Raw genomic sequence first — 15,032 nt, forward strand, 5'->3', positions numbered from 1 at the left:
TATGATTCTATGATCTCTATTTTGTGCCTTTTTTCTTTCAAATACTGTACAATAGAATGAACCAGTATTATTGGCCTAATGACTACCAACCATTTTGTGATTCTGAGCATGAAAGTTATTTTCCTTTTTATGGTACATAGTAAAGGGCTTTTGTTCTAGGTGTTAAAACATATTACTCATAACTTCTGGATATTATTTTGAGGGCTTAAGTTGAAGTGAAGTAGTCTAGGATACACTTACCCATTATCTAAACCATTCTGTCCAAGTTTCCTGCCTATATCACCCACCAGTACCCCGGGCATAGGAAGAAGTGTTTTTGGATCACGAATCTGTAACAAAAGCTTTCATTATATGTCCATCAAAAGTTTCAATTCTATGAAACATTTTTTTTAAATCTGGACTATCCGTTTGTTCGGGTTCAGAATGTATTAATTCTGCATATGTTTATGTAATTATTTTTATAGGTTATTATAAGGCATATCACAAATTGGTAAATCAAATTTATAAAAGCCAGCCTTATATATTCTTACATGACTATCACAGTCTAGCATAACCAAGATAAAGATATCAGAGCAGGACTAGTGGTGTAGCTATACAGATAGGGACTGGCTTTTATCATGATTCCACAGTGGTATCTCATGTCTAAATGGATCTAGCATTGCACTAAATTATATGTTATTTACTGCCTGGATAGTGCAGGGCAAAGACAAATTCAGATCTTTTGCATCAGATAGCAACATGTTTGCCTGGACATGGTCATAGTGGAAGAGCTTAGCTTTTTAGTGACATGACTGTGCAATTGCTATACAGCGGTCTTTTTCCCTACAGCGAAGGAACAGGAATAATATATTGCCAAAGACTTAACTGCTCTAGGGGTTAGGAGCTGAGGGAGAAGGGAAAACACAATCATTTGTGAGGCAGCTCTAGCTTCTCCCTCAGCTCCTAATCCCTAGAGCAGTTAAGTCTTTGGCAATATGTTATTCCTGTCCCTTCACTGTAGGCGAAAAGACTGCAGTATAGCAAATGCACAGTCATGTCACTAAAAAGCTAAGCTCTTCTGCCTCTGCACTAATGCACTGAATTGTGCATCAGGAAATGATCTCTTCTTCTATTTGCTGCAAGACTACAGTCTTCCATAAACAGATTACAGGAAATGCAGACATTAACATTTCTGTAGTTTCTTGCAAAAGTAAATGATACATTTTCTTTTAATCACTGTGGAAAATGTGTGGTATTCAAATATGAAATTCTTGATTGGCTAATGTCACAAGCAATCCAGTTTAACTAAATTTGCTTTCCCCAAAGTCTAGAAAGCCAATGGCATTGGCCCACTCTCACCTGTACAATGAAGGAATGTAATCCATGGCACTGTCCATCTGGTGTATACAACTGTGCAAACACAACTGCATGTGTTGCATTTTTCCCCATGTTACCAACCCAAAATTTGGCAGCTTCAAAATCAGGTGAGTGAATAATGAATTCCTGCATAGTTGACAAGAGAAAACATGTTACTTATAAGATATTTTACATTCAGTTTCAAAGGACAAAGATGAAGGAGTCTGTCAATGGTCTGGATACTGTTGGTTGTCTTCAAGTCATTTATGACTTATGGCAACCCTAAACTGACCCTATCATGAGGTTTTCTTGACAAGTGTCTTTAAAGGGGATTTGCCATTGCCATCCTCTGAGGCTGAGGAAGTGTGACTTGCCAAAGGTCACTTAGTGGGTTTCTACGGCCAAGCTCGGGTTCAAACTCTGGTCTCCGGAATCACAGGCCAACATTCAAACCACTGCACAATGCTGTTATACTGAAAATGTATCAGGTAAACAAAACAAAGTAGGAAATATTTGTATTAGAATTCTCACAACTAATTTGTATATATTTTAGGAACCATCATAGCCAATCCTGACTATCTAAGGACCAAAGCAATGGCACCTGTATCAGGGACCCAGCCTCACTGTAAGAAAGTAATACATAAATTTCAGAGAACCTGGCGCATGAACAACAATTGTTAATAAAATGTTGCTGAAAAAATATTAAACAGCTGAATTTTGGTTAATTATGTACCTGTGTGGTTGGATCATATCTAGCTGTAGTCCGCATATTCTTAGTATTGCTGCCATGGCTGAGTTCAGTCAGTGCAAAACATCCAAAATTCTGCAAGCAAAATACAAAAAATCGCATTACTCATATGGTACTGGAACCTCTGTAATGTAAAGGCTTTTTAAAATAATAAGCACTCTCTTTTACAAGAGCTGCACTGTGGCTCCAACTTGTAATCTTGTAGTTGCTTATTTATGAATACTAAAATATGGTTTTGTAACTTGGCAGAGGTTACTTGTCACTCCTTAGCTGCACTTTGGGAAATGTCACACCTCAGCAAGCATTTCTGTGCTGGCACCACAAACCAGGACTAAACATGTTCATTCAATGGGTTATGTGAGTTTCCACATGGAACCCTGTAGCTATGTTGCCCAAATGATAAGTCCCCAGCCCACTCTCACCCCCACATGCCATTCCTGGGAACTGGAAGGAGAAAGAAAGGACCAGCTCAGGACTTTCAGGATTAAGTCTTTAAAATAATTAATTGCAGATCACTTCAATAACAGACAATCCCAGATTCTTGTCAAAGTATCAATAGCCAAAGTCATTTCTATCCAATTGTTCGTACCCTTACTCCTCAGTATGAACACTTGACTCATTTTAGTGTTTTTAAAGTTGTTCAGCTGTAAGATCAGAGCTACAGAGCTAATTAAATATTGTTGCTGTTGTTGTTATTCCACCTTTTCCTAACCATGGGACTCAAGGAAGCTTAACAAAGGCTAAATACAGCTTTAAAATGAAGTAACTCCACATTTAAGGTTGAGTCCTCATTATCAGTAATTCAGAAATGCAAAATAATCCAAAATTGTCCACATGGGTGGCTGAGACAGTGACACCTTTGCTTTCTGATGGTTCAGTGTACAGAAACTTTGTTTCATGAACAATTTTTTAAAATACGTATGTGTATAAATTTACCTTCAAGCTATGTGTATAAGGTGTAAATGAAACAAAAATGATTTTCATATTTAGACTTTAGCCCCATCTCCAAGATCACTCATTATGTAGATGCAAATATTCCAAAATCCAAACAACTCTGAATTCCAAAACACTTCCGGCACCATGCATTACAAATAAGAAAGACTCAGCCTGTACTGCTCGTCTAAACATTACTTTTATGCCACAACATGAATTTATAGTAGACACAAAGTAGTAATTCATAAGAGCAAGATTAGTAAAAAGGAGCTTTTAAGGAAGTACCTCCATATTTCCATTTTGTTGAAGGACTTCAGCATGTTTTCCATGGCCAGCACTCTCAATTGCACCTTTGAACACCTGTAGAGGTTAAAACAAAGTTTTGATGTGAATGAGTAACAGTCAGTGGAAAAATGGATGGAGCTAGAAAGCACAGAAAAGTCATAATGATGTGGTCAAGGAGATTTAAAGGCACATCACTGGTTCCAGTTAAAGTGAATAGATAAGTGTACCCTCCCTCCTTCCCAGAAGGAAATGTTTTGTTGCATCCTGTGGCACAGTTCACATAAGTGTGACAAGAAGATAGTTCTGGCCTACATTCCACCCTACCTCAGTTTATTACATACTGAACAAACACTGAAAATTTAAAGGTGACCCCTTCCTGCCTCATGCTCCACCACCTGCTTATGTTTCTTCTCTGAACAGTATGTAAAGGAGGACAGAAAACATCCCACACCCAAATTAGTTACCGAATATACTCGTATATATTCCTCTCAGTCGCCGGGCATTTTTCCCAGGGAGATAGCCTGGCTTTGGAGACGCTGGGCTGGGTGATCGCACCCCCCAGAAGCCTCTCCCTAGCCAGGCTTTTTCCCCAGGGAGAGAGCCTGGCTTTGGAGACACTGGGCTGGGCAATTGCTCAGCCCAGCTGTGGAGAGGCTGGGTGGGGCGAGTGATCACCCTGCAGCTTGTCCACAGCCCGGCTGCCTTAGGAATTTTGACCCCTGACTTATTCACAGGGCATACCAAAATCCATACTTTTGCCCCCAAAAGTTGACCTCAACTTATACATGAGGTCGACTTATAGTTGAGTATATACGGTAAATAAGGGAGAAAATCTCCTTGCTCTATGCTGAAGACTCTTTCAGATACATTCCCCTCACTTCTCAGAGGAAATAGCTCTGGTCTAAGTAACTGTTACAATTTTCAGATACCTTACAGTTTTCCAGTACCTCATCCTAAATTATAAACTCATCTAAATATAAAACTAGAATCTGGGGGATGATGAAAGGGTTCTACCATCAGAAGTGTTCTGCACACCCAATCTGCCTTGCCTGTCCTGCCCTGTCCCCTGACTTCCGAGCAGCTGCGCCAATAAAGAACACTCATGTAGGAGAAGCCACTTTTACTCAATGGTCTCAAAGGTATTAGAATCTAATTGTTTCTGCACTTAAATATTTATTATTACTAGACTGATATCCTGACTTTCTCTCTAAAATGGCTCCTTACAATGACTTAGGCAGGTGAGATAGCTTTATACACTGCTATATACAGAAATCTGGTACCTGGTGCATAATCTCTCAGCTCTGAACAAAGTTCTGAGACACTTAGCTATCAGGATATTTTTGGCCTCCTGGTGGCAAAGATATATTTAAGAATTCAGATAACATTCCTGTATTTAAGAGAGAAAGAGTGGGTCTGTACTGAAAAATCCAGTGATTGAAAGTCGCATATATTCTGTTCACATGTGACTTTCAATCACTGGATTCTTACAGGGTACCACATCTTTTGCAGTTGTGCACAAACAGGCTCTCCAAATTGTCCAACCCACCTGTGGGCTAAGATATTGGTGAAAACATTTCAACACATCTCCCCAAGGAAAAAAGAAATTCTCCAACACGTTTCTCACAGGTGGGCTCTCCCTTAGCGATGGTTATAGCAGTTTTGTTGTTTGTGTCTTTGTTCATTTGGGTTTTTTGTGTTATGTGAGAGGTCCAGACCAGGATTATTAGGTTCCAACCAGCTGAACTGAGTCTTCTGGCTCCTACCTCTTATGTAGGGCCAAAACTCATGCGGTAAGTTATAATGCTGCCGCCACCACAATCACACCTTACCCATCCACTCAGTCTGAAGTGGGATAACCCAGTCCTATATCTGACACTAGATCACTGTAAGATGCAACGCCCAAACCACATCCAGAGCTTTAGACACTAGCATGTAATCAAGAGGTCTGGTTTGGCCTGGCCTTGACCAAAGCAAATTCCATAATAGCTCAGCACCAAATTGGGGAGATGGATTTATCTACACCAAGTAGGAAAGCTGGGGGGATAGTTACAGACCAAAAAATACTCTGGGAAGTATTACAACAGGCAGAAAATTACAAACATATAGGTACCAAAATATCTAACAACATAGCATACCACAAGAATAATGCATATACAGAGCAAAAGACTCTTAGGCCAAGACAGCACAATGGCTAACATATAATACTAGACAGTAGCACATTGTGTAGCAATGTGGAACATGGACAAAAGGTATGCTTTTCACACCTTTTATCTCTGGCAACCATGTAGGACACAGTTAACAAATAAAAAGTCTGGAATGTCTAAAGGCTAAAGCTTTGGATGTGGTTTGGACTAGAATAATTTAGGCCTTGCAAATGAGTAAGTTTCAATAACATTTTCATCTGAATTTGCTTTCACTTGGGAGCACTAGGGAGCCCCTTGACTAGGCCAAAACATGTCCACATAATGATAGATTGTTGCTCATCATTACGGTTTCATATCTGAATGGGCGAGAGAAACACACAGAGATGGAGACTGAAAGAGAAAGAGAGAGAGAGAGAGAGAACACAGTGTCTATGTGTAAGTTTATGGAAAAGAGATAAGGTATAGCTGTCCCCTCAATACAAAGCTATATCAGGCAAGACTAATTAAATATATTTTAATTAACAAATACATTCAAATAAGTGTATGTGTAGATCCCCTGCTCAAACTAGGTACTTTTGATCTTGCTGTGTTGTTGTTACTACATGCAACAGGATTGTTATCGGATACATTTTTCATGTGTTGTTGTATAGATGATTATCATCACCATTTTCATTTTGCTGCTGTGATTAGTACTACTACGGTATTTATTTTTTAAAAAGATATTTATTTTTCTGCTTCAGCTCCCAAAGCAAAGTACAGATTCGTTCTAGAGTAAGAGAACATGTCTTTAGATCAATATTTTGTGTGCTTCCCCCTACTCCCACAATTTGTACTCATAATTTTAACCATCTGATTTGCTTTGCTCCTGTGGAGCTGAACTTTCTGTCCTAAAAGAGATTGTGTAGTTGCAAAAGACACTGGTGCATGGATTATATTTATCACTGCTACTTCCTAATACATGCAAATAGGTGGATTTGGAATTTATTTAGTCATTTGATTCAATTTCCTCCTTTGTGTCTTCCTGTCTGCAAAGATTTCTCTTATGCTGCTGTGGGGATGATGATGATGGCTGATGCTGCTAATTATTGCTGTTAATGTTGCTCTGTCTCTAGTGACCTTTCATCCTCCAGTGGTTCACAGTCTGAACAGCGGAAGTGACTCATACTATCATTTATGAGTGAAGCCCCTGCTCCCAGGTCAGATCATGGGCTCCTCCGGCCCTTTGGTCTACCTAACAAACTTCAGTATGCATTGTACCATCATTAACTAACAACCAAAAGTGGGCCAACAAATTACTTTTCAAAAGTAATGAGCTACTTTCAAAAAGTAACACTTTAAGCTTGGGCCATACAAAACATTTATATCGTTTCCATTTCTGATTGCTAACATCATGTTAGACCATAGCAAAAGCTCCCACCCTGAGACAGCAAATATTAACAAAATCAATAAGCACCAGCAATAATAACAAACAACCAGTCCAGTTAGTTTGAAACTCCATGTTGCTACCTGGGCACCACAATTCAAAAAGGATGTGGAGAAACTGGAGCATGTCCAAAGAAGGGCGACTAAAATGGTGATGGGTCTGGCAACCAACCCTATGAGGAACGACTTAGGGAGCTGGGGATGTTTAGCCTGGAGAAGAGAAGGTTAAGAAGTGATATGATAGCCCTGTTTAAATATTTGAAGGGATGTCATGTTGAGGAGGGAGCAAGCTTGTTTTCTGCTGCTCCAGAGACTAGGACCCGGAGCAATGGATGCAAGCTCCAGGAAAAGAGATTCCACCTCAACATTAGGAGGAACTTCCTGACAGTAAGGGCTATTCAAGAGTGGAACACAATCCCTCAGAGGGTGGTGGAATCTCCCCCATTGGAGGCCTTTAAACAGAGGCTGGATCGCCATCTGTCGGATATGCTTTAAGTTTTCCTGCATGGCAGGAGGTTAGACTGGATGTCCCTTGTGGTCTCTTCCAACTCAGTGATTCTAAGAGTCCAATAAAAGACATTTTAAAAACCCAACAAGAAGACATGAGTTTCCAAGGACACATGGTGCCACTGCAGAAAAGGCCCTCTGCTGCATTTGTCAACTTAATTTCCCTGAAGATGGGCAGATGAGAAGGATTTTTATAGCTACCAATAATGTTTCTCAAAATTAAAATGAAATGCATTGTTAATGGGCTTGAGTATGTAACTTTAAGCATATCTATAACAAAGTTTTCATCTTTATTCCACATACCTGGGTATTTAGCAAATATTTCGCCCCAAGGGACCAATCATACATTCCAAGGCAGGTAATCAGTGCCACAAGTTTTAACGGTTTCTCCATCAGCTCTTCAAGCCTTAGAAAATCATATTCAAAGAGTCTTCTAGAGCGAAGGAAGGTTAACTCACGATACTTCTCGAGAGATAATTCTTCTCCAGCACGATGAGCAAAGAGAGGATCATTTTCAAGAGCTGAGAATATTTTATTCTTTATGGAAGAAAAATACGAGAATTCTTGAACAAGATACACTTGAAGCCACCACTTAACTGCAGATTACTTATTATTTTCTGCACTAACACATTCTTAATTATGTCCTTATGTCCCAAGAGTAGTATAAGAATGATAGATTTCAAATCAGTTAAAGGTTCGTGAATAAATATAAATAAAATCAAATAAAAAAATCACTTAAAATTACAAAATACAACAATATGTGTAAGTAAGAGCACAATTAAATTTTGCTTCAGTGAGCAATAACTGTATGAAATTACTTATGGTCTAAATTTCATGCCCAGTTGATTTAATTTGGGTAAACATGACAACACAGGACAAGGTCACATCCTCAGATAGATGAGGGATATATGGGAGAAGGCTCTTCCTTAAGTAAAAATAGGACAGATGGCACTAGAGAGTAAAAACACAAGAGGAGCAGTAGAGTCCCAAATCCTGGTGTGTCTGTATCTTTGTGCCTTCAAGTCTCTTGCCTGACTTGATCCTATTGATCTTATAGGCAAGAAATATTAAGAGTGATTTTGCCAGTTCCTTCCTCTGAAATATAGCCTACAGCATCTTATATTCCATGATGGTCCCCCATCCAAGACCTGGCAGGATCATGTGTTTCCAAGTTAGTGTGTATATGTACCTTCAAGTCACCTAGTGTTTTCTTAATCACAGAATATTCTGTGACTTTGCCTACAGGACCTGGTTGTTGTTGTTTTGCAGTCTCCCTTCCAATTACTAAACAGAGCTGACCCTGCTTAGCTTCCAAGACCAGATAAGATCTGGTCCCTTTGGGGCATTTAGGCTCTCCTTCAAGATAATACCTAAATGTTAATAGCTGCATGTGAAGTGTCCAATATATTTAACAGAACATCTTCTGTAATGTTTTCAAATAATGTATGTTTCTTTTTTAAAAACAACCCCTCAGTGATTAAGCAAGGCAAGTATACACAGTCATTTTTACAACTGGGATGGCAAATTGTCAAAACTAAGCAGAATATTGGTCCAAACACAGTGCAGAAATAATCCTGTTTGAGACCACTTTAACTGCCCTGGCTTAGTGCAGGGGAATCCTGGGAATTGTCGTTTATTATGTCCCTAGAGCTCTCTGACAGAGGCAGCTAAATATCTCACAAAACTACAGTTCCCAGAATTCTCTAGCATGGAGTCACGGCAATTAAAGCGGTCTCAAACTGGATTACTGTATTTCTGCATTGTGTTTTGGACTGTTGACTATCATGTCTGTCAGTGTAAATTCCCAGTACATAGGAATCACTTGGTCTACCTGGATGGAGTTATTTCTGCCTATGCTGAATTTAAAACTACTAAAATTTCCTGGCAGATTTCCTGGCAGCAGGTAAGATGTGGGCATAAAAAAAAAGAACAAACTTTTAATAGGGTGTTAAGTAGTATACAAAACCTCTTTAATAAATAATATTTTAAACCTTACCTTAAAATGGACGAGATCTTCACCCTCTATGAATAATGCCATCTCTTTCCAATTAAAGGATGCCTTTTTCCGGTAAGCACAGAGTGGTCCCTTGGGTAGGTCTGGTAGCAGTGAAGTGTTCCAAGAGTTGGCCTTACTGATAGATGGCATCTTGGCACAGAATACTTGTCCTCCAACGCAACGTCTCCCAATTTTTTTAAAGCTGTTTAAAAATATCACAAACACTTCTGATGAGCAGAAGAAAATACAGCCAGTACATAATCCTTTCAGTTCACAATTAACAATCATTCATATACTAGGAGGTAACCACAGATTTTTAAACAAACATTACCTTTTGTTTCTCACTTACTACTCTTAGTCAATGGGAAAAACTTTTGTCCTAATCCAATCCTTACACTTAAAGGCAGGGAGAAATAGGTGCACCAACACAGAGAGAATGCAGCCTAAGCCAGAAAAAAGCTAGGCTTCTCCCGGCTCCTTCCTGTCGGTTGAAACTGCTGGGAGAAACCAGATCAACCAGAAAGCAGATCAAAATGTCCCTCCAGTCATGGCTGGAGGGACATTTTGCTCCTAGAACCTTCCTGACTTGTTAGGAGCAATTTGTGAACTGGTTCTCTGAATGGAAATGATGGCCACTGAACACATAGGAAAACCATGCCTTTGTGAACTCCTGCTAGTCCTCAAAGCACCTGAACTGAGACCACAGGTTGATAGTGACGTTTCTACAGTAATTCTTTAAGGTGGCATTTTAAGTTTCAGGGTCTGACTGAAAACAATGGATGATAAGAGTATCTAAGATATATATTATACTGATCTACTTTGATGCTTAGAAGCACTGTATATACTTGACTATAAGTCAACCTCATGTATAAGTCGAGCACAGATTTTGGGAGCAAAATTATGCATTTTGATATGACCCATGGATAAGTCAAGGGTAAAACATAAGACTATGTAACAGAGGATCTCAAGGAAAAGCAAAGGAAAAACATTACCAAAAAACTTACAAAATCCCGGAAAGCATAACTGTCTATGCTCACAGTAAAGACTGGATGGATGAGAGAGTAGAGAGGGGTCAGTATTTCCAGGTCAGATTATACTCTTGCCTTTCACCAGGGATGGATCCCCCCCTTTTTTAAAGTAAGAACTGCAATATTTTCATCAACCCATGGATAAGTCAACTTGGGTTTTTGGGTCAATTTTTTGACTAAAATTTCTAGACTTATATAATTATCTCAGAAGTGCTCTGATTATTTCTCCTCGGTCAGAAATCAAGCATTGATATGAATACCAGGAGAGGAAAATACATTAAAAGGGTGAGGAAAAACTCAGACAAAGAGTAATGTGATTCATGGAATTAAGAAAATTAAACAGGAAAATATTACCTACTGGTCTTTCAGGTTCAGCATTATCTGACAATAGGTCTCCTAACATCTTAGGCAAAGGACTTTCCCAGCCGTTACAGGTTTTTTTCCTGAAAATATTGTACATTGCTGAACTATGCCCTTCTCCATTTATCTCATAATGGAAGCCCTTCCTCAGCACTTGCAAAACTCCCTTTATCTCAACAATTACCTTCAGTCAGTAAGCAATGATCTTGTTATTCAGATAGGGTATTGGCAGCTGACCACTTGCTGGTGACTGTGTTTTACCATCTCAGTGTGGTATTCTCTCTCTTTCTCTCTCTCTCTCTCTAGATGAGTTTAAAATAGAGTTTTAATCGTTTTAGTATTTAATTGCTTTGTATTTTAATTATGTCTTGTTACTAGTATTATTCAAGCAAATAACATTAGAATACGAGTTCTCTTGATCCCCCCATTCTTGAAAAAAAGCAAGATATAACTACAATGAATAAATAAGATAAGAATGTCCTTTTTTAAATATTTGTCCAGCACCCTTAAGGCAGAGATCTAAGAAAAGATGTAGTTTTGTAAGATCTTATAACCTAATTCTTCATGGATGCACCAAAAAAAGAAGCTAGAATGGCTGCTTAGACAGAGGAAGAAGAAACTGGATAGCCCTGTTCATTCTTTCCAGATACACTTTCAACTCCCTGCATAATCTAGATAATGATTATTTATGCCAGGGAATACCAAAGTCCAAGTTCACTTGCTGTTTGAAAATACAGAAATTCTGGACCATGCCAACACCTACCAGGTCAGAATACGCTGGGAAGCCATTGAAATGCATAAATACCTGGACAACTTCAACAGGAAGGAAGAAACCCTTAAAGTAAACAAAGGGTCCATACAGACAGGCCAAAATAAAGCCGCTTCAGGTCACTTTGGCCTGTTACAGACTACCAAAATAAAGCTGCTTTGGGTCTCTTTGGAGGTATGCTGTTTAAATGATGCCTGCATCCTAAGAATCCGGAAGCTGCACCAAAGCTGCACTGCAGTGCTTAGGAATGGAGTGTGGCTTTGGCGCGACCTCTGGACTCTTAGGACCCATGCATCATTTGAATAGCATACCTCCAAAGAGACCCAAAGCAGCTTTGTTTTGGCAGTCTGTAACAGGAGGTTTAAATGAAACATGCATCTTAAGAGGCCAGAAGCTGCGCCAAAGCTGTGCTCTAGTCCTTATGACTGGAGCATGGCTGTGGTGTGGCTTCTGGCCTCTAAGGATGCATGCATCATTTAAACAGCATACCTCCAAAGTGACCCTAAGCAGCTTTATTTTGGCCTGTCTGTATGGGCCAAAGTTTGACTGCCAGTAGTGAAATCAAGATCCAGCAAATGCAAATGAGAAACCAACCAGAATCAGGGGTCTTCCCAGCATAGAATGATAACTAATTAAGCAGACACGAATCCTCCTTACATATCCTCCAACCCTGAGGCCTTGCCATCAACAACAGAACAACAACAACAACAACAATAATAATAATTTGTTTTATTTATGTACCACTATTCCAAAGGTCATAGCGGTGAACAGCAAGTAAGCTAATTAGCAAGTAAGCTAATTTGCCCCCAACAGTCTGGGTACTCATTTTAGCTCCCTCCTCGGAAGGATGCAAGCCTGAGTCGAGCTTGGGCCCTTTTGCTGGTCTTGAACTCGCAACCTTGTGGTTTTGAGTGAATGGCTGCAGTACAGGCATTTAACCACTGCGCCACCAGGGCTCCACTCTTCCCTATCCAGGGTCACACAGTACTGTATACATACGCACCCAGCTCTCTTCTATGCCAGCATTCTCTGAAGATGCTAGTCACAGATGCTGGTGAAACTCTTCTAGAACATGGGCACATAATAGACCCCCCCAAACCACAAAAAACTATGGATGCCAGCCATAGAACCGCCCTGGAGGAGCTACAAAGGCCTAGTGGCGTGTCTTCTCTAAGACTTTCAGTGGAACTTTGTTTTACTAAATATTGTGGAAGGGAAAAACGCAAGGAGACACATGAAACTCATTTTATATCCTGCTACAGCAGCCAGACCTATATCTACGCACAGAAATGGAAAGATGAAAATGCTCCCAGCATAAATGATTGGCTCATGAAATGTTTGCAGAGAATACAACCGGACAGAATGGCATTAATGCTAAGTGGGAAATTAACTGAAGGATGGGACAGCGAACGGGGGAAAGACAAATGGGCCCCCAAAGATTGAAAAGGTATACAGAATTAGAAATAAATAAGCTATAACGATTATGATAAGACGAAGATTGATTCTGGTAAGAGCTGGAGTCTGAAGGCATGGCTAATATTTAGCTTTTGAGATACTGGGAGGACTCCTTATTCTAAGGAGAATAAGAAGAACAGAGAGGCAGAATTTGAGCTTTAATGACCCCAAAGCAGTAATCTTATGAAGCTGGGAAGGGAGGCTAGAGAAAACAGTATGGTAAACAACAACAACAACAACAACAAAATAGACAATGGAATCAACTTATGATGTTGCAATGTTTTGTATCTATACAAATGTAACAACTTGTGATAATAACATTTGTTGTCAACAACAATAACAACAACAATAATAATAACAATAATAATAATAATAAATTATATCATTCCAACTGTATCCAAGGCTAAACCTCTACCAAACCCTTGCATTTCTTTACCTAGTGACCAGAGTAAGCAATAGCAGGCCCTTCTCCTCTCTGCTTGGCTTCTCTGGGCTTTCAAGGGAGAGAGCTGCTATGACTGCTGTTATTATTCAACTAAGCCCCGCCCCTCTCCCGGCGGCGCGCCTAGAACTGCGTCACTCCGCCCCTTAGTCCTCTCTCTAGCAGGGCGCGCGCGGTGACGTCACCTGTCCGCGCGGCCGCAGCGCCGTGACGTCACTTCCCCGCGACTCCCCTCTGCGTTCCCTTCTCCATGGAGGTGCTGGGTACGGCGTCCGTGAGGGACCCTCACAGACTGCTTCCCGGAGGATTCTGGGAGGCGGTGGGCGTCTGGCTGGAGAAACCCCAGGTGGCCAACAAGAGGCTCTGCGGGGCAAGACTCGATGGAGCCAGGAGGGTCGCCCCCTCAACCGCCGCCGCCGGAGGGCTTTGGGAAACGGCTTGGAGAGCCCTCCGCCCCTCGGTCCCCTGGGAGGCTCTCGCTCTCGATGGCTGCCCCGAGGAAGGGGAAGTGGAAGTGGTGTTCCGCACCCTGGTGCCCAAAGTTAGCCCTCCTTCGCCCGCCAGGGAGCTGGTGGTGAAAGGTGACTTTTGCGTGGGGCCTCCCTCCCTCAGTTCAAAGAGGATGCTGAGAAGCTGGAGCCATGTCTCCAAAGGAGGGAGGCTGAAATGGGGAAGGGTCTGGAAACCATGAAGCCCTATGAGGATGTCGTAGGGAGGTGTGGATGTTTAGCCTGGAGAAGAGAAGGTTAAGAGGTGATATGATAGCCCTGTTTAAATATTTGAAGGGATGTCATACTGAGGAGGGAGCAAGCTTGTTTTCTGCTGCTCCAGAGAACAGGACCTGGAGCAATGGATGCAAGCTCCAGGAAAAGAGATTCTGCCTCAACATTAGGAGGAACGTCCTGACAGTAAGGGCTGTTTGACAGTGGAACACACTCCTTCCTGGGAGTGTAGTGGAGTCTTCTTCTTTGAAGGTCTTTAAGCAGAGGCTGGATGGACATCTGTCAATGGGGATGCTTTGATTGAGAGTTCCTGCATCCCCATTGACAGATGTCCATCCAGCCTCTGTTTGAGAGTTCCTGGATGGCAGGAACTCTCAGTCAAAGAGGGCTATCATATCACCTCTTAACCGTTTCTTCTCTAGGCTAAACATACCCAGCTCCCCAAGTCTCTCCTCATAAGGCATGGTTTCCAGACTCTGTGGGACTCCTTGTGCACAAATAATATAGATTGAAAGAATAACGTAGATTAAATGATTTGAATTTAGGGTTATATAAATTCTGATGTTCCAGAGTTTACGTACATAAATAACATCATACTCTTTGCAAATATTTGCAGATATCATTAAAGGAATTGTAACCTTTTTGCCGTTGGAGCAAACCCCTGAAGGCAAATGCAAGATCAAGAAGTGCAATGTTTATCAAATTCGACTTCTGCACATGAAAAACAATGAGTGGTGAGTGTTGGAAAGATGTGCTGTTATTCTTTGTCCTGTGATGTGCATATCCTGTGAAATTAGTTCTGTGATTCCAGGTTACTTAGGCCTGTTACAGACTGCCAAAATAAAGCTGCTTCTGGTCTCTTTGGAGGTATGCTATTTAAATGATG

The 15,032-nt window shown here is 40.7% G+C and overlaps 2 protein-coding genes across 4 annotated transcripts in view; one reads left to right on the plus strand and one right to left on the minus strand.

The window, feature by feature from the left end:
- The window catches only part of ACOX3 (acyl-CoA oxidase 3, pristanoyl), a 31,372-nt gene extending 17,799 nt beyond the window's left edge, over positions 1–13,573 (minus strand). Inside the window, exons 1-8 of one of the 3 annotated variants that reach the window (XM_042468189.1) lie at positions 13,419–13,542; positions 10,943–11,060; positions 9,371–9,572; positions 7,678–7,911; positions 3,302–3,376; positions 2,069–2,158; positions 1,339–1,482; positions 241–329 (exon numbers count right to left, since the gene is read on the minus strand). In XM_042468189.1, the coding sequence (XP_042324123.1) occupies positions 241–329; positions 1,339–1,482; positions 2,069–2,158; positions 3,302–3,376; positions 7,678–7,911; positions 9,371–9,520 (782 nt within the window). In that variant the 5' untranslated portion in view covers positions 9,521–9,572; positions 10,943–11,060; positions 13,419–13,542. Of the gene's footprint in view, positions 1–240; positions 330–1,338; positions 1,483–2,068; positions 2,159–3,301; positions 3,377–7,677; positions 7,912–9,370; positions 9,573–10,942; positions 11,061–13,418 lie in introns of all 3 variants that reach the window. The other 2 variants (XM_042468190.1, XM_042468188.1) reach the window with 2 other exon arrangements.
- A 65-nt stretch (positions 13,574–13,638) lies between these two features.
- TRMT44 (tRNA methyltransferase 44 homolog) overlaps positions 13,639–15,032 on the plus strand; it is a 22,389-nt gene continuing 20,995 nt past the window's right edge. The window contains exons 1-2 of the mRNA XM_042468191.1: positions 13,639–14,005; positions 14,763–14,880. Of these exons, the coding sequence (XP_042324125.1) occupies positions 13,675–14,005; positions 14,763–14,880 (449 nt within the window). The 5' untranslated portion in view covers positions 13,639–13,674. The remainder of the gene's footprint in view (positions 14,006–14,762; positions 14,881–15,032) is intronic.

Source organism: Sceloporus undulatus, chromosome 5, assembly GCF_019175285.1.
Source record: "Sceloporus undulatus isolate JIND9_A2432 ecotype Alabama chromosome 5, SceUnd_v1.1, whole genome shotgun sequence".
Taxonomy (NCBI): domain Eukaryota; kingdom Metazoa; phylum Chordata; class Lepidosauria; order Squamata; family Phrynosomatidae; genus Sceloporus; species Sceloporus undulatus.